This window comes from Engraulis encrasicolus, chromosome 21, assembly GCF_034702125.1.
Source record: "Engraulis encrasicolus isolate BLACKSEA-1 chromosome 21, IST_EnEncr_1.0, whole genome shotgun sequence".
Lineage (NCBI taxonomy): Eukaryota > Metazoa > Chordata > Actinopteri > Clupeiformes > Engraulidae > Engraulis > Engraulis encrasicolus.
Window position 1 is genome coordinate 7,069,696 of NC_085877.1, and position 22,455 is coordinate 7,092,150.

The following is a 22,455-nucleotide window of genomic DNA, read 5'->3' on the forward strand; positions in this document are numbered from 1 at the left end:
TCAAAAAGTAAATTACCATAGTATGCAAAAGCTGATTGGAGTAATAACATTTCGAAGGTTAAAAATGAACAGCAGAAGATGTGAAATGGTAAATTCAGTTAATTGGGTATGCAACTCTATTTTCCCTTTTAGACTGCCATGTGAATATGTATGTGGAAAGTTATGTGAAGACCCCAGTGTATGAACAGTTAACATTAAAGGTACCTGTAACATTAGCTCCCAACTCCAGACCAGAAGAAGAGTTGGTTAGGATTACTTGGAACTGCTCATCCCCCTCTGGAATTGGATCATCCAAAATCTGTACTGAAATTAACTGATATCTCTCCCCGTCAGCAAAATGTAACACCTGAAAGGATCATACACATCAGTCAACATATATTAAATGCTGTACAATACTGTACTATAATGCAGCATCACAACATTCAACATAAACCTGTGGTATCTCTAAGGCATGTTGTAGGACTGTGAGTAGTCTACCAACCCTGTACTAATATACTTAACTTACAAAAAAACGAATCCTACTCGGCAACTGCGCTTATTGTTCTGTATATTCCCTGTGCACTTTGTATCTGCACGTGCTGTATGCTCTGATTATGTCCTCAATTGTAAGTCACTTAAGCTAAAACCATATTTATAATATAAAGAAATTATTTAAGAAAATGACAAACAAAAATAATAATAGGCTATATGAAATTTAACAAGGAGTATGAGAAACGCAAAATGATGAGTAGAAAAAAGTCTTACTGATGGGGTGATGCTGAAATCTTTCCCCAGTTCAGCTCCTAAGCTCTGCACATAGAAGGATGCTGAAACATTGCCAAAGGCTCCAGCAGTTCTGTGGGCCACTAGTGACAGTAGTCCAACAGTTTCATTTACTTCAATGCTGTAGAAATCACAAGATACAATCATTTAAGGTTATCAATGAGTTAACTTTATTTAGAAAGTAAATTCACTCTGAATATTCAGTTCCAATTTCCTTCATTTCCCCCTTTTCCCCCTTGCATTTCCAAATGGTCTTACCTTGCATCCTGCCAAATTAAGACTCCATGAACTCCATCATTAGATTCAATGGCAATTTCAGCCACAAGACCATCAGTGTCTAAAGAAATGTAAGCCAACATCAAAATTATACTCATAATTATACTCAGAATAAAACAATGCCAGTGCATATCAGTGTCAGTGGTGATCCCACTCTTCAGTAGAAATTTAATGAAATAGATAAAAAATGTGATTTTGACCTAAAACATTCCAAAGTTTATAATGGCTGAAATTAACGCTATTAGCCTACATAGTCTATATTAACCTATACATATGTAGGGAGAGTTTGGTGCGTGAGTGTGCATACGTGTGTACAGGCATCACCAAATGGCTGTAAACAATTAACAACTATGAATGTAGTGCCACTTCAGATCAGACTTATGTCTTTTCAACTTTGCATTGAGATTTTTCGTTAAAAAAAAACCCCAAAACATTATTTCTGTGAATAATATCCGATTGTTGATGATGAATATAGTGACTTAGGTATTCAAGGAAGCCAGAAACATACATACCCAACGTGTCGAGTGAGGTTAGGAGTACAGCAGACATTATCTTGACTATGAATACTTCCTGTAATTCTGGAATGTCATCCTGCAAAGAGGTAAACACTTGTAAACATTCATATAATGACATTTTAAAAACATAACATAACAACTCTATGTCTTTTCAAAGACAATAAATATGACGTTGTGCAAGAGCAGCATTATTCTTTCATTTATTGTTACCGTTTTGTTTATATTGTCTTGTTACTTGTTTACTGCTGTTTTATTGCATGGTGTGTAGGCAGAGCATTTCTGCAAGTAGTTTGTCATGATTATGGTGGGCACAGGTGCCAGCTTTCAGATATCAGGATGGACAGAACCAGCAACATTAAGATGCTTGATTCAAACATCCTTGTAAAAAAGGAGAATGACTACAGTACACAAATGGCTGTGGCAAGACAACGCAAGGCGCTGTTAAAGGGATACGCCACTCCCAGGTCCAATTGCGTGTCTTGAGGTTGAGTTAGTGGGAAGAAGCATTTTGCAGGTGACCCAGCCACTGTCTGAATCTAAATATACTCATCATAGCTTAGTATTACGTAGTGGCTGCATGTGTTTCATTGCACGTGAATCTGTGTGTTGTAGTCAGTGTTAAGTGTGTTTTAGGGTGCTGCAAACTCCCTGTCTCCTAGGCATTTTTCTCTAACTTAAACCTAAAACCTAAACCCAAAGAATGCTCACAGACCACACAGATAGCCTCAAGTTCTATTTACTGTACAGCATGCCATATTGATAATGAAAAATGATGATAACAATGATACTCACATCAACTATCTCAATGGGAATGGATATTGTGGCCATCCCATCTGGAAGGATGATGAAACCAACAGCAGACTTAAAGTCCTCTCCAGGCTCAGCAAGTCTCTCCATCTCAGTCAGGTTCCTTAAGGAGCCACGTTCAGTGGCATAGCTGATATTCACAGCCCCTATAGAAGATAAAAAAGAGTCTTCAGATTTTATGCTTTATTGCGTTCATCAAATCAGCCTACAGAGGTAGAGGTGCATAAAACTGATCTGGTCAGGTATACAGCCTGGCCAAAAAAGTCACCACCCCCTTAAAAAGATAACACATTACATTAATATGTTGTTAGACCGCCTACATTGATCGTCTACAATAACTGGATTTATTTCCATCTAGCATTGCAGTAAGTTTTCACTGAGATCTTGAGTTGATGCTGGTACACTTTGAGTGCTGTTCAAAGCCTTCTCTCCAACACATTCTTAAGATTCTCAATGAGGCTGAGGTCTGGTCTCTATAGTGGCCAATCCTTGTGTAAATGATGTCTTGTATTCCCTCAACCACTCTAATGCAATGGCATGCTTCTCATTTATTATTTAGGTCAATTCATGGGCATCACCAATCAATGAAACGGTTGGTGTCAGGTCAAGGTTCATCTACAATATGTCCTCAAGGAATGTTGTAGATGAACCATGACCTGACACCAAACGTTTCAGTGATTTCAAAAATAAAACATGTTGCTTCCTTTCACAAAAAATATTCTTCAAATCAATCATTTTACCAGCAAGCTTATCATGACCCTTCACATTCACACTGAACTTGAATGTATGAGCCTGAAAAAAAGTTAATTAAAAAGAAATTTGGTCATTGTATATAAGGTCCCCTCTTTCCTATACCTGAAAGTGAATACTCTCGTCTGACAACAATGTGGATAGTGACATCTTCCTCTGCCGTGGTCACTAGCAGAGAGGAGGGCTCGATTGTCAACACACTGGATGGCGATGTACCAGAACTCTGAACATTCACCACTGATTCAAGTCTTTCTGGTGCCAGGATAGCTCTTCCACTGGATACAACCCCTAAACAAGAGAATATTAGATGTGAGAAGAGTAGAATAGATTAAATTGTATTATCCCAAAGGAAATTAAGGTATCTGTCATCTTACAATGGAGCTGAACAGACTTGCTGCTGCGCAAAGTAGACCCAAAAACAGAGCAGTAGGATTTAAACAGACAATTATACAAAATGAGGACATACAGATCCTGGCCATATATAAGTGAGTAGAACAAATTTGTGGGCTGATCACTCAATCCAATCAATCTAGCGTTTGACATGGGACAAATTGCAATACTAATCATTCCAAGGTTTTTGTAATCCCTAGGTTTATCTAAATGACATATTAAAAATCTACTGGTTTATAGTTAGTGGAACATACTTTTTTCCAGGTCAAAGTTAGAGATTTGGCATTCATTTTTGCATAGCGAGGCAATATAGGAGATACAACACAGCAAATATAGGAGTGTTAAATGAGGTATTGTGTTGGTGTTAAAATAGAGTGTGGGTGTTGTATTAACACCATATTGATTTAAAACAACACTGCACAAGGTGCTGTTGTTAAATTTCATAATTGGTGTGATGAAATCCTGACGTCTTTACGTCCTTACGCAATAATTCTAGAATGTTCAAGTATTTGAAGAACATTTTCCAAGCCAGCAATCGCTGTCTTGTTTTTCACAAGTCCTAGTTTCTAGAATCTACGGGCAAACAAGGTAAACGAAACTTTAAAAAGGGAGTGTGTCTAATTGTGTGTGTGTGTGTGTGTGTGTGTGTGTGTGTGTGTGTGTGTGTGTGTGTGTGTGTGTGTGTGTGTGTGTGTGTGTGTGTGCGTGCGTGCCTGGGCATGTACCTGTGTGTGCAACTGTGCAAAGGCATGCAGATAGGGATGAGGTAGCGCTAATGCACCTGTCCCTTTACCTTATTGGACAAAAAGTGCCCTCTTGAAAGTTTGTTTTTTCACACTGTACTGTGTTCAATAATATAATACAACACAATATAATATAATATGAGGCCTCTATAGCCCAGATACTGTAGGAAGTTTCACATGCCCCCCACCTCGAGCACCTGCCCCCGAAATGTTATGTGCACGGCTGTGTGTGTGTGTGTGTGTTTGTGTGTGTGTGTGTGTGTGTGTGTGTGTGTGTGTGTGTGTGCGTGCGTGCGTGCGTGCGTGCGTGCGTGCGTGCGTGCGTGCGTGCGTGCGTGCGTGTGTGTGTGCGCGCGAGCACGTCTGTGTGTGTCAGAGTTAGAGATCGAGCATGTGTGGCCTCAAAACAGGTGGCCAAAACAGAGAACTGTGTTTAATAGTGAGTTGTCACTTTGTATGCCCTGAACAATTTAGAGTGCCCCAATCTTACTCCAGATGAAATTTCTGAATGAATGCTGGTATGAAGACGTTATAGTTATTAATAATTCAGCATTCTAAACATTTGTAAAATGCAGGTAAGGTATGACACCACCAAGGAGTCTGGGGTAGCCTACCAGAATAATTCCCATTAGCTTTAGCTAAGATTAGGCTACGGTTCAGTTGACAACCTGAAATTCTATTTCGAATTCTAGGGCACATGAGGGAATAGAATGTGATCCATGTACAAATATGTATTCAAAATTGCATTCTTAATAGTCTAATAGGAATAGAAAAGTTATAGTCTACATGTAAGCTAGGCTAGTGTCTGTGACTTCCAGTGTCTTCCAGTTTGGGTCATAAAGGAATGCAGCAGTTTATCTGCAGGTGCTTGCGATGTCACAATGAAACAGAATTCCATAGTTGGAAATCTGACCAGGTTTGCCTGAAAAACACTCATTCTACAGCAAGCAACTGCTAGAAGAGGTAAGCAACAGCAATTCAGTGCTGTTTTATTTATTCATTGTTAATAACTATTATTATTGCTATTGTTGTTGTTATTGTTACTATTGATATTATATGGCTCAAACCTTGTAATACATAATTTTAACTTTAATTAGTTATTAGTTTATTTCCAAAATGTATTTTACCTATTCACAAAATTAATCTTTTAATAATATTTACTGAGTAAAAAAAAAAAATAGGGTGATATTTACTGAGCGGACCAGTAGGTTTTGCAGCCAAATATACATACTGTGTACATTTTCAAGCTATAATAATAATACAAAGAAATTGGCGGTGATAGTAAATATTACAGATTAAATTTGTGAATTAAATTTTGCTGCATACATTTCTGGAAATGGACTACTACACATTACTTACTGGACTTTTAAAGGTGTGCGGTGCAATATTTTTAGTAGTTTATTTCCTGGATTCATGCTGCCCATTCACAAATGTTAAGCTACCTTTTCCACAAATACTTACATAGCACCATCATTAAATTTTAAGTATTCATTATGACTGGGAAAATTGCATTTTTCAACATGAAAAGGGGGATCTTCTCCATTGTCCGCCATTTTGAATTTTCAAAAATAGACATTTTTAGCTGCAAAACTTAGTGTACTTTGGTCATTACCAAGTTTTAGTTAATTATTTAGTAAATATTCGTGAAAAGATCAAATTTGGCAAAAGGCAGCACAGTTTCGATGAACAGCAAAGTTGCACTACGTCCTACACAGTGCACCTTTGTGAAAGGCCATGAATTCATGTATTAATTTAAACATGTAAGACCTGAATTACGAATTAACAGTAAAAAAAATCATGTTTTTTGATAAATAAAAGATATTGCTTTGATTTTTTTGTAAAAGAAAGAAAATATATATAAGAAAATATTGCACTATATAAAGAAGACCATGAATGTCACTGTAGAATTATATAGAAAGATCTAATATTGTTTGTTATGCTGTAGCTAAGGTCACACTTCTGTAGGGTTATTCTCCTCCGTGCTCCAGCATTAAACTTGTCCACTATCTATCTGTCTCATGTCTGTCCCCCTCTTTACAGAAAACATTTGTCATACATGATTGTGATTTACAATTCCAACTGTGAACATGGACCTGAGTGGAGGAGACCTCAGGCCACCAAAGCAGCCTGATGGAGGCAATGCTGAGATGGGAGTGAGGCCTCCTAGAAGTGCAACTGAGGCAGGTGATGGCCACACACTGACCAAACTTGATAGGAAGAAGGGCGAGAAAGAGAAGGACAACGGGAAGGAAAATAAGAAAATGGGCGAGAAAGAGAGAATGAAAAATGAGAAGGACAACAGGAAGAAGGCCAAGAAAGAGAGGGAGAACAATGAGAAGGAAAATAAGAAGATGGGCGAGAAAGAGAGAATGAAAAATGAGAAGGACAACAGGAAGAAGGCCAAGAAAGAGAGGGAGAACTACGAGAAGGAAAATAGGAAGAAGGGCGAGAAAGAGAAGGTGAAAAAAGAGAAGGAAATTAGAAAGGAGAGGAGGTCAGGAGGCTGGAGGCTCAGGACGCTCAAGAGGGCGATCTTCAGATGCTTTGTGTGTGGAGGTGGAGATGATATGAGCCAGTATGAGTGGGAGTTTTCACCGGAGGAGGAGAGGCTGTGGATCGAGGAAAGTATCCGGAGAAATAGAGAGGCCGACCTGCAGAGGTTGCTCAAGGTGCAAGAAGTCAACCGAAAGCACAAAGAAAACTTCAAGTGCATGCTGAGGCGCAGGAAATTTACAGAGGCCAACAAGGAGTGGAGCGCCCTACCCCCGAGGCCAGAGGAGGAGGAGGCAGACCGGAAGGTGACTTTCCGGGAAGTCAATGCCGGCGACTTGTGGTTTTACCAGGAGGAGGCCAACCCAAGGGGTCTGGCGTGGAAGAGAGTATTGCGGGACATCAAAGACAATGACATAACAAGAGCCCTTCAGGCAAAGTGGCTAAAAAAGGAGAAACACCTGAGTGAGGAAAAGCAGCTTATCATCGCGAATCAAAAGGAGGAGGAGAAAATGGATCTTTTTTGTGAACTTTTGACGGCCTCCGTGTTGTGCCTGGGCTTTGCAGTACTACTGTACATATGGCTCAGCCGCCTCCTGCAGTGAAATAGCAAAGAACATGGGGAAGGGGATGGGACGGGAGGAAGATATGGGGTGCAATTGGCTTGGAGAAAAAAGAAAAAAATAACACATGCAGGAGAGAATGAAAATGAAGAATGGGAAAACACATTGGACAAAACAAAAAGTAATGGAAGAGGATGCTGTGAAGGACAATTTGAAGAATATATATTTTAAATAATTCAGGGCTGGACATGAATTTGGATCATGCTTGGCAGTTAGATGACCTGAAGAAAACTGCAGATGGAGGAGTAAGACAGGGTGGAAGAGGAGAGAGATGACGACTGAGGAACAGAGAAAACGAGTAATGGAGAAGAAATGCAAAAAAATCATATAGCAATAGCATAAATAGAAAAAAAGATTGCGAGGGCTGACCACCGCATTGCTCTGACATAGACCTGCCCTTGCCTGGCTGGTGGTTTGAATACAGAGCAAGAGCAATACGATGGCGATCTGGCGGCACCGGCGGATGCCAAAGGCAAAGCAGGAGAACACCTACCTGTATAAAGAGATGCACTTCTGGAGACAGTGACTACTGTGAATAGGGCAGTTGGCGTCCAGGGAAGACTGGAGAACAACCAGGAAAGGCTGGTGACAGCAGGAAAGACCGCACAGGGAGAAGGGGGTTGGTAGCCCTACCTTCTAGTTTCCCGAACGGGAAGACACCCAAACCAAACCATGAAAACTAGAAAGAAGAGACAGCCCGAAGGCCCTCCGAGAGGCGGGATGGAAGAAGGGCCTACCAGGACGGATCACACGGTTACGGACAACAGCATGAAGACAAGCGAGACAAAGTGCGGGTGCGGATGGGAAAGAGTAACAACACTTAGGGGTCTGCATATCCAAATGGGGAGGAAGAAGCGTCAAGCGAGATTGCACTGCTCAGGCAGGTCAGAGAAGTGGAATCAAAGGCCAGGTTGAAAACCACAGCGCCGTCTGGCCCAATGTCGTAGAGGAGGAGTTTAATGAGAGGAGGCAGGAGGAAGAGAGGGAATGCAACAACCCCCAAGAAACCATCCCAGCAGTGCCCCCAAGCAACCCAGGAATAAGGCCATCCCCACAAACCAGAAGCCTTAAACCCCCCGTACAGAGGAATAAAATCAAATGGCCAAAGTCCAATGAGACAGAGGAGTGGAGAAGGCTAGACGAACATCTGAGCGGACTGCTCCAAAATGCTCTGCGTGGATCGGTGGAATCAAGACTGAACCTGAACCTGAGATTTTGTACGAGGAATGCAGCAGCAGACTTGTTGAAGTTGTCAGACGCAAAGCTTGCGTAAAGGCCAAGGGAAGGAGGAGAGGGAAATTGAGGACCTGGTGGCAGACAGAAGGCGTCTTCGGAAACTTTGGAGGAAAGCTGCGGATGTCGAGAAAGAGGGTTTAAAAGCCCTCTTGGGAGGCACAAGAAGCAGGCTGGCTGCCCTACGAAGGGCGAACCGTATCTGCCGAAGGAGGAAAAGGAAGGAGAAGGAGGGGGCAAACTTCTTCAAAAATCCATTCCGGCATGCACAAAGCCGTCTGGAGTAGAAAACCAGTGGGGTATTAGAGGTTTCCAAGGATTATCTAGCCTGAGGAAGTGGATGTGGTGTGCGGCTCCAGCCGTCTCTCCTCTGTTGGCCTCTCGCCTTGATGTTTAGACGATCTCTGACAGCTTCCGGAGGATCTGGTCATGCCGCCATCTCAACCTCCCCCGTGTCAGAACTGTCCTGCATCCTGAGAGGACCTGTTGTAGTGAGGCATTGCTTGCTCCACCACCTGGAGATGTTCTGGGCTAAGGGCTGAAACATCCCCAGCTGATGACCCTGCAGCTAGCAAAAAAGGCACTGGCGGAGGTGCTGCATGCCAAAGGCAAAGCAGGAGAACACCTACCTGTATAAAGAGATGGGCACCTGGCCGAAGCCAGATGCATGTGATGCTGTGCGTTTGACACCATCCTAAGGTGACAGAAAACAGACACACAAGCAGACGGATAGACGGACAGACAGACAGACAGGCATTGTAATACCTGGCCCAAACCCCTTCCAGGGTGCCAGGTAATTAGGGCAAGAAAGAAATGGACACAACTCTAAAGACAGATTCTGGACTTGTTTTGCTGGCCAAGTGACCTGGAAAAAGGGTGTACAGAGTGGAAGAGGAGAGAGATGGCATACAAGAAAAACCCTGGAAAGGACTGTGACAGAGGGTAAGCATTGGTAAACAGCCAAATTTCACTACATAACTTTAATTGCTTCATTTATTTAAACTTACCTTTGCCACATGCCCTGACCCACAGACAGATGTACAGGTATATTTTTCAAACTGTACACTACTCCAAGCAAAACACTAGAGGTGAACAAACACTCAAATTCCAAACTGTTTCTCACCATATCTATGCACCATAAATATCTTTTGGCTACTGTACCTCAACTAATGTAAAAGTAGCCAAAATACAGTCACGATACAGTATCTTTACAGCCCTACTGTGTATTCATTGTCACATACGCAATCAATCTAACGTTAGTACCATTGTGCTTCCTTTCACAGCTAGTGACCAGCTGGCCATCTCAGAGTTCCTCTGTTCTCATCTGGACCCCTTATGGAGTGCACACCTCCACTGCTGCACAGCTTTAGCTGGGACCAGGACCGGTCGCCTGAAAGCCCCCTTAACTGAGTTCCCAGCTGATAAGATAAATAAAGATTGATTAACTCATGAAATGCTATTGGTGGATCCATGATTGAGGAAACATATCCTATATGTTTAGGATTATTTTTGCATGTCTCTGTTATCCTACTGAAATAGTGATTGTAAGCATGTAGGCCTATTAGCCTATCTTTTGGTCTCCATGAGATGCAAGATGATTTATGTTGCTGAAATGCCGAATTACTAATCAGCTTATTGAGGATACTGTCAAACAGAAATTTGATTAATTATCATTATTATTATAATTATTATTATTATCATTATTAATAATAATACAAACTGGGCGTGTCCTACCTACTGTTATTGTCACTGTACTGTAAGTCATGTTTGACTCTGACTGGTGTGAATTTCACTTGGCAACTGTATAGTTTTTGAATAACAACTGATAAGCTAGAAAATGCACCCAGAGAGCGCAGACCTCCACCAAGGAAGCTGTTTGATAGAACATTTGACTATGTTACATCCTATTTTTTTTCAAGCCTTTCTGCCTTCTTTTTGTGGGGTTAGAAATTGGAATGTCAACATTCGATCTATCCCGCACTGGTGAAGAATCTTTAAAAAAAAAAATCTGGATCCAGATTGTGATCCGAATCAACACCAAAATATAATCCCTTCTTCATATTTCGTTTCCAACTCCACAAATTTTAATCCAAATCCGTTCACATATTTTTGAATTATCCTGCTGACAAACAAACAGACAAACAGACAAACCAACGCAACCGAAAACAGAACCTCCTTGGCGAAGGTACAAATGTTACCTTGAGTTGAAATGTTGTAAAGGATCACTCTATAAACCTCGACTGTTTCTTGGATAACATTGTTCAATAGTTGTAACACAATTGTGTTGCTCAGCATGCCCTGGGAAAAAAACAAAAAACACAAAACATACTGCGTTTCCTTTTTCCATCTCAAATTTGAACTTTATCTTGTGTGTACAGCAGAGGTGACAAAACAGTAAGGATTGCCCCTAAAATTCTTTACACAAATACTAAAGTCATGTGATTGAGAACTAACCAGTTTAGTGGGGTCGTAATAGGCTCAGTCATTTCAAATTGGTGTTAAAGTTTGGTTTTCACTTCCAAGTTGAAGTTTTGGGTATATAGAACAATTTGAGTTCGAGTGTCAAACACACAGATAACAAAATGGCCTGCGGGGGGCGCTCTAAAATATATAAACTGCTATAACTTTTGATTAGTTAAACCAAATTTAACATATGAGCTATGTATGGATTCAGTATGAAGAGGAGAAACCGGTGAGCTAAGTATGTGGTTACCAGATTAAAGACACACTATGTAAAAAACACACTTTTAGCCAATGGACAGCTAAATCCGGGCTTTTTTAAGATAAAGGGTGGGAATGCCCTCAAAGTTGCAATGAAACATAATTTATTGTTACAAGTTATTGTAAGCAAAGCCTGGGTTATCACTTAACTTGATTTGTTCAGAATATCCCTGAAGCACACAGATACTAATAGGATACCTATACACAAATATGGCTGCATATAGCCTAAGTTATGTGATATTTAGCACCCAACTTGCAACTTTGAGTGTATGAATTTAGCAATAATAATAATAATAATAATAATAATAATAATAATAATAAATACTATGGGGAGCATCATTTTTTTCCTGCATTCAAAAAGCAAACAGAAGACCATAGGGCTAACATTTATTCCAATACTCCACTCTACAATAACTATGACAGAGAACAGATGCAAAAACAGTCAGTGGTCAGTCTTAGAAATTGCATGTGCACTTGCACAGACGTGTGCACTTTAACTCTGCCTTTATGCACTTGCACCGAGATCTGGCAGGTCTATTTGTACAAGTACTAGTACAGCTGCACTTCACCTCTAGTTGGAATACATCTTTGGTAGTGTAGTCCAAATCTGGGAACTGTTCATTTGTTACCAGATTGGCAGGCATTTCTGGCAAATGCAGATGATAAGAACGGTTTTCATTCCTGTCAGCTGGTAACAAATGGACAGTTCCCAGATGACAGAGATGTCCTCATAACAGCAGATGATTGTGTCTACCATGTATGAAATAGTCCTATAGTATTATTTAGTATGCTTGCCAAAGGCCTCTGCTTGCCGCCAGCAAGCATAGTAATTGTTTTCCAACAGTTTATTTAGTATGCTTGCAGGAAAGCAATCGTTCATCAACAGTTTATTATTATTCTACATTTTTCCATTCACCTATGGGAATCGCCATTCATTAGTACGCCGGCTTTTAATCGTTGCAGCGTTCGAGATAGAGACACGGTTTGAGTCCCAAATTGAACGGCTCGAAAAGGGCTCAGGGTGGTGGATTTTTTGCTGGCCTGCCCCCTTTCATTCGTTCACCAGACTTGTTTTTCCTCAGTTTTCTCTCTGTTTTCCCCCTCATTGAAATTAATGGTAGAATGGTCAAGATGATGATGTCACAAACTGTGGCAGTTACAGTGAGAGGCGACCTGTCCTAGGGCTTTTAACTAGGTATCAACTAGGTCAGTGATTCTCAAAGTGTGGTCCGGGTACCACTAGTGGTCCGCGACAGAGCTCAGGTGGTCATTGAGGGGATTTCTATTTTTCCAAGACAAGCTAGCAGTAAACTATATTTGTATCATTATTACAAAGCTAAACATAGCTGAAGTTTCGTTTTCACCATAATAAGAAAAAAGTATGATCTGCATCAAAATGAGCAGTGTCAAATTAGCACCCGACAATCAATTCAATTGACAGGTGGTCCTTGAACATTTTTGGGGGGACTAAGTGGTCCTTCGTCTGAAAAAGTTTGAGAAAGACTGAACAAGGTAAAGGCATTGTCAGAGAGGCCTTGGCTCTCAATACAAACTGTGTGAAGATCATAAGCCAACTCGTACAAATGTTTCAGAGAGAGCAGTTTTAAAATCCCTATGATGTGACCCCATTCACTTACGAAAAAAATGTGTGAACAGCTCAGCGCATAGGCCTGAATATGTCAATTTTTTGACTGAACCATTTGGCCTAGAAAAGGGATCTCAGCTTTGACATGAAGAGCAGGGTTGTGCCATTTGTGTGTCAATATCATCTGACAACTTGCAAAACTTTTGGAGGTATGACAGAGTAAAAATAAGGCTGCGCATATTACTCAGCTATAGTCACCTTGAGAATCTTCATTCATACACACACACCAAGGAGGTCTACATTACTTACTGTATCATTGACACACACACATGCAGCCATGTAGAACTTTAGACCTCTGCTGTCACTTGGGCAACCATGGCCTAATATGTTGCTGTGGCCACTCTATACAGTAAGTGGCAGTGGCCTACTGGGTAGGATGTTGGTCCGTCAGAGGGTTGCAGGTTCGAATCCCACCCTTACCTCTCCCTACCCACCCATTGCTGAAAGGCACCTGAATCATCTACACACACACACACACACACACACACACACACACACACACACACACACACACACACACACACACACACACACACACACACACACACACACACACACCTCTCTCTCTCTCTCTCTCTCTCACAGACAGACAGACAGACAGACACACACACACACACACTCAGACCTCTATCTCTTTCCCTCGTGTTTCTCTGTGTGTATACAACAGCTCTGTGTGTGTGTGTGCATAAGCCGCAAGCATACTAATAGCATTGTCTCTCCGGAAAGTCTTTTTTTTATTATTATTATTATTATTATTATTATTATTATTATTATTATTATTATTATTGATTCATTTTATTCCAGATATAATGTTTTTTTGTGATTTTATTTGTGAATAGAATATGGCTTGATTGAAAAAAAATTGATACTCATGATACTAAATTCATAAACTCAAAGTTGCAAGTTGGGTCCTAAATATCACATAGGCTTTATGCAGCCCTATTTGTGTATAGGTATCCTAGGTATCTTTGTGCTTCAGGGATATTCTGAAAACATCAAGTTGAATGATATCCCAGGCTTTATTTACAATAACTTGTAACAATAAATGATGTTTCAATGCAACTTGGAGGGCATTTCTACCCTTTATCTTAAAAAAACCCTCAATTTTGCTGTCCATGGGCTAAAAGTGTGTTTATGACATAGTATGTCTTTAATCCGGTAACCAAATACTTAGCTCACCAGCTCCTCCTCTTAATGCTGAATCCATGCATACCTCATATGTTAAATTTGGTTAAACTAATAAAAAGTTATAGCAGTTTATATATTTTAGAGCGCCCCCCGCAGGCCATTTTGTTATCTGTGTGTTTGACACTCGAACCCAAATTGTTCTATAGACCCTAAACTTCAACTTGGAAGTGAAAACCAAACTTTAACACCAATTTGAAATGACTGAGAAAAATTGCACATGCCTCCGACCCCACTAGTTGTATTCCGGCTGTTTTATTCTGGTCCAGAATGAGCTGTTTGAGTCTGCACGTCTCAAGGAGTTATCCATACATTGCAGCTGACTTCAAAACTCAATTTCTATATGCCGCCATTTTAGGCACCAGTTCAGAAATAAGGAACCGGGTTTGAGACATTTCTGTATTTCATTTCCCAGTGTTTATAGCAATTAACGGACGTACCAATATGTGTTATTAACCTACAAACAACTTGATAATCCGCTAAATAAACCATTACACACCAAATCTTTGTGGAATTCAGTAACTAGGGGACACTACAATGAAATCACAAAATGATATACAAATTATATACAAAATATTTGACTCATGTGTTATGTATCATAGTTAGTAAAACTTCCACTTTCTGTACTGTAAGGTATTTAGATTTGACTTACCTTGTACAGTATGTGTGTGTACCTGTACTATGGTCGTTCATTCATTCATTCTTAGTAAATGCACCTTTCACATTCACAGATGACTTACTTCAGGCATGAACAGCTGTCCCGAGACATCTGTGAAGGCTAAAGAGACACTAGGGCCGCTGATTCGCCAGTGGACTGTAACATTGCCGATTCCAGGAGCCGTCCTGTCCACATGCAGAGTGACTCTTGCACCTATAAAAAAGTTACAGGACATACATGAATTAAAGACTGCCTGAGCATTCATCTTATTCAGACACATTAATCTAGATCTATCGCCAGGGACATTTTTGGTAACATTTTACTTAAAGCCTATTCTATAGTGCATTGTGAGCGGATCTATACTGAATAATAAATGTGCTTCATAATATGTCACAAAGTATTATGGCAACGCTCATGCTTCTTGATGTATTATATCAACAGTTATAACTATACACCTAGCTTATAATGCCTCATAACATGTATATAAATAACACCCTTGTATTTATAAGGCATTATAAGACTTAATATGTATGACTTATATGTGTCTACCTCTGTGTGTGACGACTGATCTAGAAGTGTCACTGAAGCCCACAACTCCAGCCGCAAAATCATTGGCTAGAATGAGAATAGTGACTGAATCGGAGTCCGGTCTGATACGGCTGCCTCCTTCTGTGTTTACGAGTCCTATTACCACGGTTTCATTGCCCTCTGCGACTTTGTCATCCGTGATGGTGAATCTCACTGTCTTTTTCACATCACCTTGGAAAGGGATATAGAGTGTAGCCATTTGAGCGATACTGTGATGGATGTGGCATATATGAGTGAATCAATTTTATTTCACACTGCTGCTTCAGGCATTGCAAAAATGCTAATTTAGTTGGAAAACAACCGACAGCTGTGTACAGAAATTTGTGTTGTGAAATTTATCCTCCAAGGGAGCTAGAAAAGCTTATAATTACTGGTCGCATGGTTCACGAAAAACAGCGAAAGGAAAACTGTATGAGCAATCACAATATGCATCACTTATCACTTGCACACCTCTAATTGAAGTCGTCCACTACTTGTGTCCCGGTGTCTTAATGGATAAACACTTACCATCTAAAAATACGAGGGTTTCACCAGTTACATTGAAATCCAGATTGGGACTTGCAGTACCACCAACATATTTCCATTCAACGGTCACTCTGCCCAAACTACCACCAACTCTCTCGATGACCAAAAAAACCTCTGCATTTGGATCCTCTGTAACTTCTATGTACAGACCATCAGGTGTCGCTTCAGGATTACGTATGTACATAATAAATACTCCAAACGCATCACCATTCAGACTAATTGTAACCAGGGCAGAGTCAGGATAGCCCACAGTTGGTAGATTGTGATCTTCCACAGTCATGTTAACCAGGCTGACACCAAAGATGTGGATATTAAAACTTTCGTCCATCTCTGCTAATGAGTCAGTGAGTATCGATACCGGCAGGTTGGCTTCCGCAGAGCCATCTGCCATTAAGGCTGTCTGTGCAGCCACAGGGATGTAGTCAGCACCGGGCAGGGCTTGTGAAGTCAAGAGAATCTGAACAGATGTTGTGTTTTTCATGTGTGTGATGGCTTGGTTGTCCGGATTCAGATTTACAGCGCTGTCATTCACCCAGGCACATGAAATGGAGACAGCTGAGATATTGGTGAAGGAGAATGCTGTGCAATACTTGTCTTTTAGGCAGATCTCAGCACAGACAGCACGACGGTCCTGAGAGGGTTTGACATCAATTATCATTGGAGTTGCATCAAGGGAAAAGTCGTGAATTGGTGGATCAAAATACAGCAGCAGATCATGTCCATTCATCCGTGCAATGGTTACCGCATCTAGTTCTGCTGTGCCGTACAGGATCCTCAGATGGCCGAACTGACCACCTCTGAAATATATGAATGGATACATGTATGAAATGCCATCTAAAATTAATTACCTAATATAATTTGTACTTAAATAGAACGACATCAAAACTATACAGCCGACTCAAATTTACATACATATACACATTCCCACATTCACACACCGGCTCTGAAAGCTGCTGTACGGCGCCAATCGACCGAGTTGACATGAGAAAGTACACACACACAGAGTAAAAATAATAGTCCTATGATAAGTCGGGAAGCCATTATAATATAGCCTACCTGTAACTTCAGAACTAGACCTACTAGCGCAGAAAGACTAATTCTACTTATCTAAAAGGCGTTATCTTAGACTAGAGGTGACGCCGCAATTCGCAACAGCACTAGAAAAAGGCACATGCACTCATGCAGCCTCCCATTTTGTGTAGGTAGTGCAGGTGTACTGTAGGTGTAGGTAGTCAATGCAAATCAATAGAGAACACACCCACCACTGCCAAAAAATGGACTGAAAGTGTATGAATATGATGTGACATTAATCAAGGACCAGATTTTTTATGTCAGGCTAAATATCTACTTAAATCACATGAGTTTATAAAATACATTTTAAAATCAGTTTGTATTAATTATGTAGATATTTAGCGACACACATCAACTATTGTCCTTGTATAGTGTGTTCATGGACATTTTCACATTATTAAGCTAATTTCTGACAGAGGTAAGCCCCCTTCTCCCCCTTCAAGTGCAACCTTGAAAATTCTACGAATCATAGGTGTGGGTGTGGTTAGAATTTTGAAGTACACTTGACTTTGCAACAGTACTTAACAAGTCGTGATGACATGGAATCCTAGGTGAAATTGGGCGCTACTCATACTACCAAGGGCACACTTGACTTTGAGAAACAGTGAGAGTATTTGCCTGTTTGACTTCCCATATTCATACCTGGTAGTCTATGCAACTACATGCTCTCTGCTGCCTCATGCATTAGTGTTGTTCTTGTAAGAGCTCTATATAAATCTCTAACCTCCTAGGCAGAGTTCATACAAAGTCACACATAATACTTTTTCAGAGCAATTAAAATAAGAATTAGGTAATGGGAGTAATGGGTAAAATCATGACTATTCTTTTGATAAATATCTATGTTCCTCTCCCCTTCGCCATAGAGCACAATGGTAAAGAACATTGAGCATTTCTTATCTTATTTAATGTAAATTGTTTATCTTACTTTCTTCTCACAATGATGTTAGCCATATCACTTCCTTGTAAGGGCTCAAGTACACGGTACACTGACTGAGCAAAATGGATGGTGCCATGTGGATTGTCATTAGCCGGAATAACAATATCTGCTGTGCTCTGTGTACCAACCCTGCCTGCAGTGGCACCAGTGAGTTTCAACTTGATTGCCTGCAAACAATGCTTAATGATTATAATATACTCTATGAAGCATGAATGTATATATTACAGAATATATTCATACAGTGCAGCTTGAAAGTATGTGAACCTTCCAGACATGGTCATTGTTTTTGTAAAAAAACAAAAAAACAAAAACAAAACAAACAAACAAAAAAACTTTAGAAGAATCTTATTTAGTAAGTATAAGCAATTGATGAAACACAGGCTATGTCTGGCCTGGATGGAAATAAATCCAGATATTATATACTGAACATAGATACACAGTGTATTGTATATACTACATATTTGTTGCCAACTACACATCTTACCTCATTGATCTCTGGAATATCATCTGGAAGAACATCAACATTTAGAAATTTGATAGTTTCACCTTCTTCAAAGCTTAGGTCTCCAGATACAGGTGAGATGTCGGCTGAAGTTACCCATTCATTGACCATTACTTCCCACATTACTGTCACTTGACCTATTGTCCCACCACTTCGCCTGATAGTCAGAGAGATTTCAACTGGAGAAACTTCAGGCTCGTCAATGGTAATAGTGGTTGTCTCAAACACTTGGGTCGTGCAGCAGAAGGTATGAAAAGAGATAAGAAAAACGAAACACATAACCATTTTTGTCTTATAAATTGAAAGAAACAGCAGTTCATGAGCTAGAAAAATTATGTTTTAATCATTTGTTCATGGTGATGCATACAAACACCTTACCAAAGAGACCAAAGGGATCATCAGAGGGTAGAATTGTAATAATGGCTTGTGTCAGGTCACCCAGCTGTGCGCCTCCAGTTGTCTCGTTGAGAAGCTCAATGCGGAAGGTTTCCTCCAGCTCAGGCAGTATGTCATTAATTATAAGAATGGGTACAGGCTTACTGGTCTCTCCTTCCAGGAGAACAACATCAGTGGAGGCAACACTGAAGTCCTCACCTAAACACAAGAACTGGTTAAGTACTCTTGTAGCTGGCTGACAAGTACACATACCCTTTTGATTTTGAGACCGTTGATGCCCTATCATCACAATGTCCAGTATTGGTAGTATTGGACTGCTGGTTTGATTAAAATAGGCATAGTCTAAGCTGGGCTGCAAAATATCCAATATCCAAATTAACAAATAATAGAGACAGCAGCTAAAACAAGATCATTCCCTTATTGATTATATTTATGTCTGGAGCCAAATGATGATTTTAACATGTGCTATATTACATACCAACTGTGGCAGTCATTGACACTGCTTTGAACTTTACAGAGACATCAGCAAACACTCCTCCAACACGGGTCACATTAATAATAGGTCCAACGTGATATTCTGCAACGAACACTTCTGAAGCGGATAGCAGCACCATCCCAAATGCATCATCACTGGGCTGTATTATCACCTGTGCAACTGTGTCAGCTCTCAATCCAAGTCTAGGTAAAACTGAGAAAATACTAAGTAAATAAAGGTTAAACCAGAAAGAAATTTCAGAAAGAAATCAAAACATCTCATGTTCATACTTGGTCGACTTTGTGCTCCTTCTATCAATGAAATGCTGACCAGCTCCAGAAAGATGGATTCCCCCCTTTCCGGGACGTCATCATCAAAAACTTGCAATGTTACATTTCCTTCACTCTGATTGGCTTGAAATACCAGTGACGACAGAACACCCAGAAAGTCGCTGCCTTCAGAGGCTCGTCCCACGCCTGGTGTGCGAAATGGCTCAACATCCGTGTCTTTCAGCGTTTGATACGTCACCCTCACTATCCCAAGCAGCCCTTTGAGCCGCTTGATAGTGAGGGAGACGTTGATGTCGGCCTCGGGTACCCGTACTGGCTGGCGGCTGCCAGAAAACACAAACAGCCCATAAGGGTCATCGCTTGCTAGTATGGTCAGAGATGCGACAGACCTCTCACCTATTCGACCATGGGAAACATTGGACAACATCACGTTGTAGGTGCTGTCTATTTCAGGGATTTCGTCCTCTGACACTTGAAGAACAATGTTGGACATAGTTTGGCCGACATCGAAGGTCACATTTCCATTGATATGCAGCAACTCTCCCTCTGCGGCTGGCTCCACCTCCCAGAGTAATGTTACATTGGATAGTGCACCAAAGGAACGCAGAACCTGTTAAGCACAGTTAATGTACATTAGAACTCATGTTCACCTAATACAAAATGATAACAGTGATGATGAAAACGCCCTCTCACCTGCAGTGTGATATTGCTGCGGCCTTGTTCCGGCTCTGTGCCAGTTACTGATAATGATTTATCACTGAACTGAAATACTCCATGTGCATCATCTGAAGCTGCAATGATCACTGTGATGAATGATGCAACTCCGAGGTTTGCTAAAGGAGACGAAAGAGCACAAAACATTTACAAGATACTTTTAATTTGAAAAAATCATTACACAAGCAGCAATACTAGGACCAATAGACTTTCAAATTAATTCAATGGACTTATTGTAAATATTTGACATAAAGTACCAGACGAGGTCCTGAAGGTGGCCAAAGGGCATATCTATCATTACCGATAATGGGAGGAATAGGTGTATGGACATGGAAAAGAGAAAAGGGAGGGGATGAGGGAACAGCTTGACTGAGGATCTGTTTCTACCTGCCATATGTCACGGACATGGAAATGAACAATAAAAATATCTAAACCATGTTTACTTTACTATATGAATAGTCCTTATCGCGATACATTTCTGTTTACTGTAGAACAGAGATGTAACCTTTTTAAAAAAAAAAAAAAAACATTGAGTAGTAACAGATACAGGGAGGGAAAAAAGAGAACAACCGGTCCCAACTGGGGCGCCAATCTACTGCAGCATATTAAAGGTCAAGACCATATTTTGCAATAACATTTAATGCCTGCATTTACGTGCCCGTACGAATAATATCTTATGGATATCACCGATATCACCCAACCCAATATCTTCATGAGTACTAGAACACTGTCTTTTACACAATAAATAGACTGCCTGTGCAGTCGCCTTCGACTGCTTAGGGTATATCCCCGAAACGCGACGCTTCCAGTCCCCCATCATTCCTACCACTCCCGTCCACCATTTCGTAAACGTATATGATACATACAGACGTGACATGACGTGCATAGGCTTAAAACCAAATGACTATTGTGAAAATGAAGCAAAAAATGGGGCAAATGGTAATACTGTTTTAATGGTTCACCACATTAGGTACAGTGTAATAACCAGTGTAACAATATTTAATACAATGTAATACCATTGCAACACCGCCATTTTTTTTACTTACATCATGTGTTTGTGCGTAAGTGGTATTACATGGTATTGCATATTGTTACACTGGTATTACACTATATTACATGGTATTGCATACTGTTACACTCGTTATTACACTGTACCTGATATTGCATATTGTTACACTGGTATTACACTAGTATTACATGGTATTAAATATTGTTACATTGGCTATTACACTGTACCTAATATGGTAGATTCACTGAAATGGTGAACCATAAGGTGTTACCGGGCAAATCAATCCACCCAGTCAGAAGTTATGGGCCAAATGAAAATTCCGCCATTTTGAAAGTGTTGTCTTCCAAACTCGAATCAGTTCATGAACCTACCCTAGAGCATTCACAAACAAAATCTGGGACAAATCCATCCACCCGGTCAGTAGTTATGGGCCAAACAATAATTCGGCCATCTTGAATTCAGCCATCTTGAAAGTGTTGACCTCCAAACTCGAATCAGTTCATGAACCTACCCTAGAGCATTCACACACCAAATCTGGGACAAATCCATCTACCCGGTCAGAAGTTATGGACCAAACAAAAATTCGGCCATCTTGAATTCAGCCATCTTGAAAGTGTTGACCTCCCAACTCCAAGCAATTCATGAACCTACCCTAGAGCATTCACACACCAAATCTGGGACAAATCCATCCACCCGGTCAGAAGTTATGGGCCAAACAATAATTCGGCCATCTTGAATTCAGCCATCTTGAAAGTGTTGACCTCCAAACTCGAATCAGTTCATGAACCTGCCCTAGAGCATTCACCCAAAAAAATCTGGGACAAATCCAAACATCCGTTCAAAAGTTATCGCGTTAACACGAAAGACCTTACGCGGCGGCGGCGGACGCGGACGCGGCGGACGCGGCGGACGCGGCGGCGGCGCACGCAAAACCATTACATCCCCGACGCTCCGCGTTTCGGGGATATAATAAGCCTCAGATTGAAAAAATACCAGTCCCCCGCACTTGCCCTCTTATGCCACGAAAGAAGAGAGTAAAACGCTCTGCTATTGTTCAAATTAAGTTTGCCAGCAACGTCTTTGTAGCAACATTAAATTCCACATATCAAGAATAAAGTGGAAATGAAATGTCAAGATTAAAGGGACACTG

The 22,455-nt window shown here is 40.6% G+C and overlaps 2 protein-coding genes across 3 annotated transcripts in view; one reads left to right on the forward strand and one right to left on the reverse strand.

The window, feature by feature from the left end:
• The window catches only part of adgrv1 (adhesion G protein-coupled receptor V1), a 108,150-nt gene that overhangs the window by 63,978 nt on the left and 21,717 nt on the right, over positions 1 to 22,455 (reverse strand). Inside the window, exons 26-41 of the mRNA XM_063187633.1 lie at positions 20,276 to 20,415; positions 19,583 to 20,192; positions 19,296 to 19,505; positions 18,800 to 19,015; positions 18,404 to 18,648; positions 17,908 to 18,086; positions 15,894 to 16,708; positions 15,348 to 15,557; positions 14,881 to 15,011; positions 10,788 to 10,887; positions 3,216 to 3,398; positions 2,346 to 2,506; positions 1,551 to 1,629; positions 1,021 to 1,099; positions 745 to 883; positions 205 to 346 (exon numbers count right to left, since the gene is read on the reverse strand). Of these exons, the coding sequence (XP_063043703.1) occupies positions 205 to 346; positions 745 to 883; positions 1,021 to 1,099; positions 1,551 to 1,629; positions 2,346 to 2,506; positions 3,216 to 3,398; positions 10,788 to 10,887; positions 14,881 to 15,011; positions 15,348 to 15,557; positions 15,894 to 16,708; positions 17,908 to 18,086; positions 18,404 to 18,648; positions 18,800 to 19,015; positions 19,296 to 19,505; positions 19,583 to 20,192; positions 20,276 to 20,415 (3,639 nt within the window). The remainder of the gene's footprint in view (positions 1 to 204; positions 347 to 744; positions 884 to 1,020; positions 1,100 to 1,550; positions 1,630 to 2,345; positions 2,507 to 3,215; positions 3,399 to 10,787; positions 10,888 to 14,880; positions 15,012 to 15,347; positions 15,558 to 15,893; positions 16,709 to 17,907; positions 18,087 to 18,403; positions 18,649 to 18,799; positions 19,016 to 19,295; positions 19,506 to 19,582; positions 20,193 to 20,275; positions 20,416 to 22,455) is intronic.
• LOC134437859 (cilia- and flagella-associated protein 45-like) lies at positions 5,174 to 10,040 on the forward strand. Of its 2 annotated transcripts, none has more exons than XM_063187413.1 (3): positions 5,174 to 5,206; positions 6,284 to 9,531; positions 9,873 to 10,040. In XM_063187413.1, the coding sequence occupies exon 2, from the start codon at positions 6,331 to 6,333 to the stop codon at positions 7,336 to 7,338; it is 1,008 nt and encodes a 335-aa protein (XP_063043483.1). In that variant the 5' UTR covers positions 5,174 to 5,206; positions 6,284 to 6,330; the 3' UTR covers positions 7,339 to 9,531; positions 9,873 to 10,040. The 2 variants fall into 2 exon arrangements, with proteins under 2 accessions (XP_063043483.1, XP_063043484.1); XM_063187414.1 differs by having other exon boundaries at positions 6,284 to 9,541; positions 9,873 to 10,019.

What these genes read in the sequence shown, in the direction of transcription:
- LOC134437859 (XM_063187413.1), top strand. Translation starts at nt 6,331, where the DNA reads ATGGACCTGAGTGGAGGAGACCTCAGGCCACCAAAGCAGCCTGATGGA.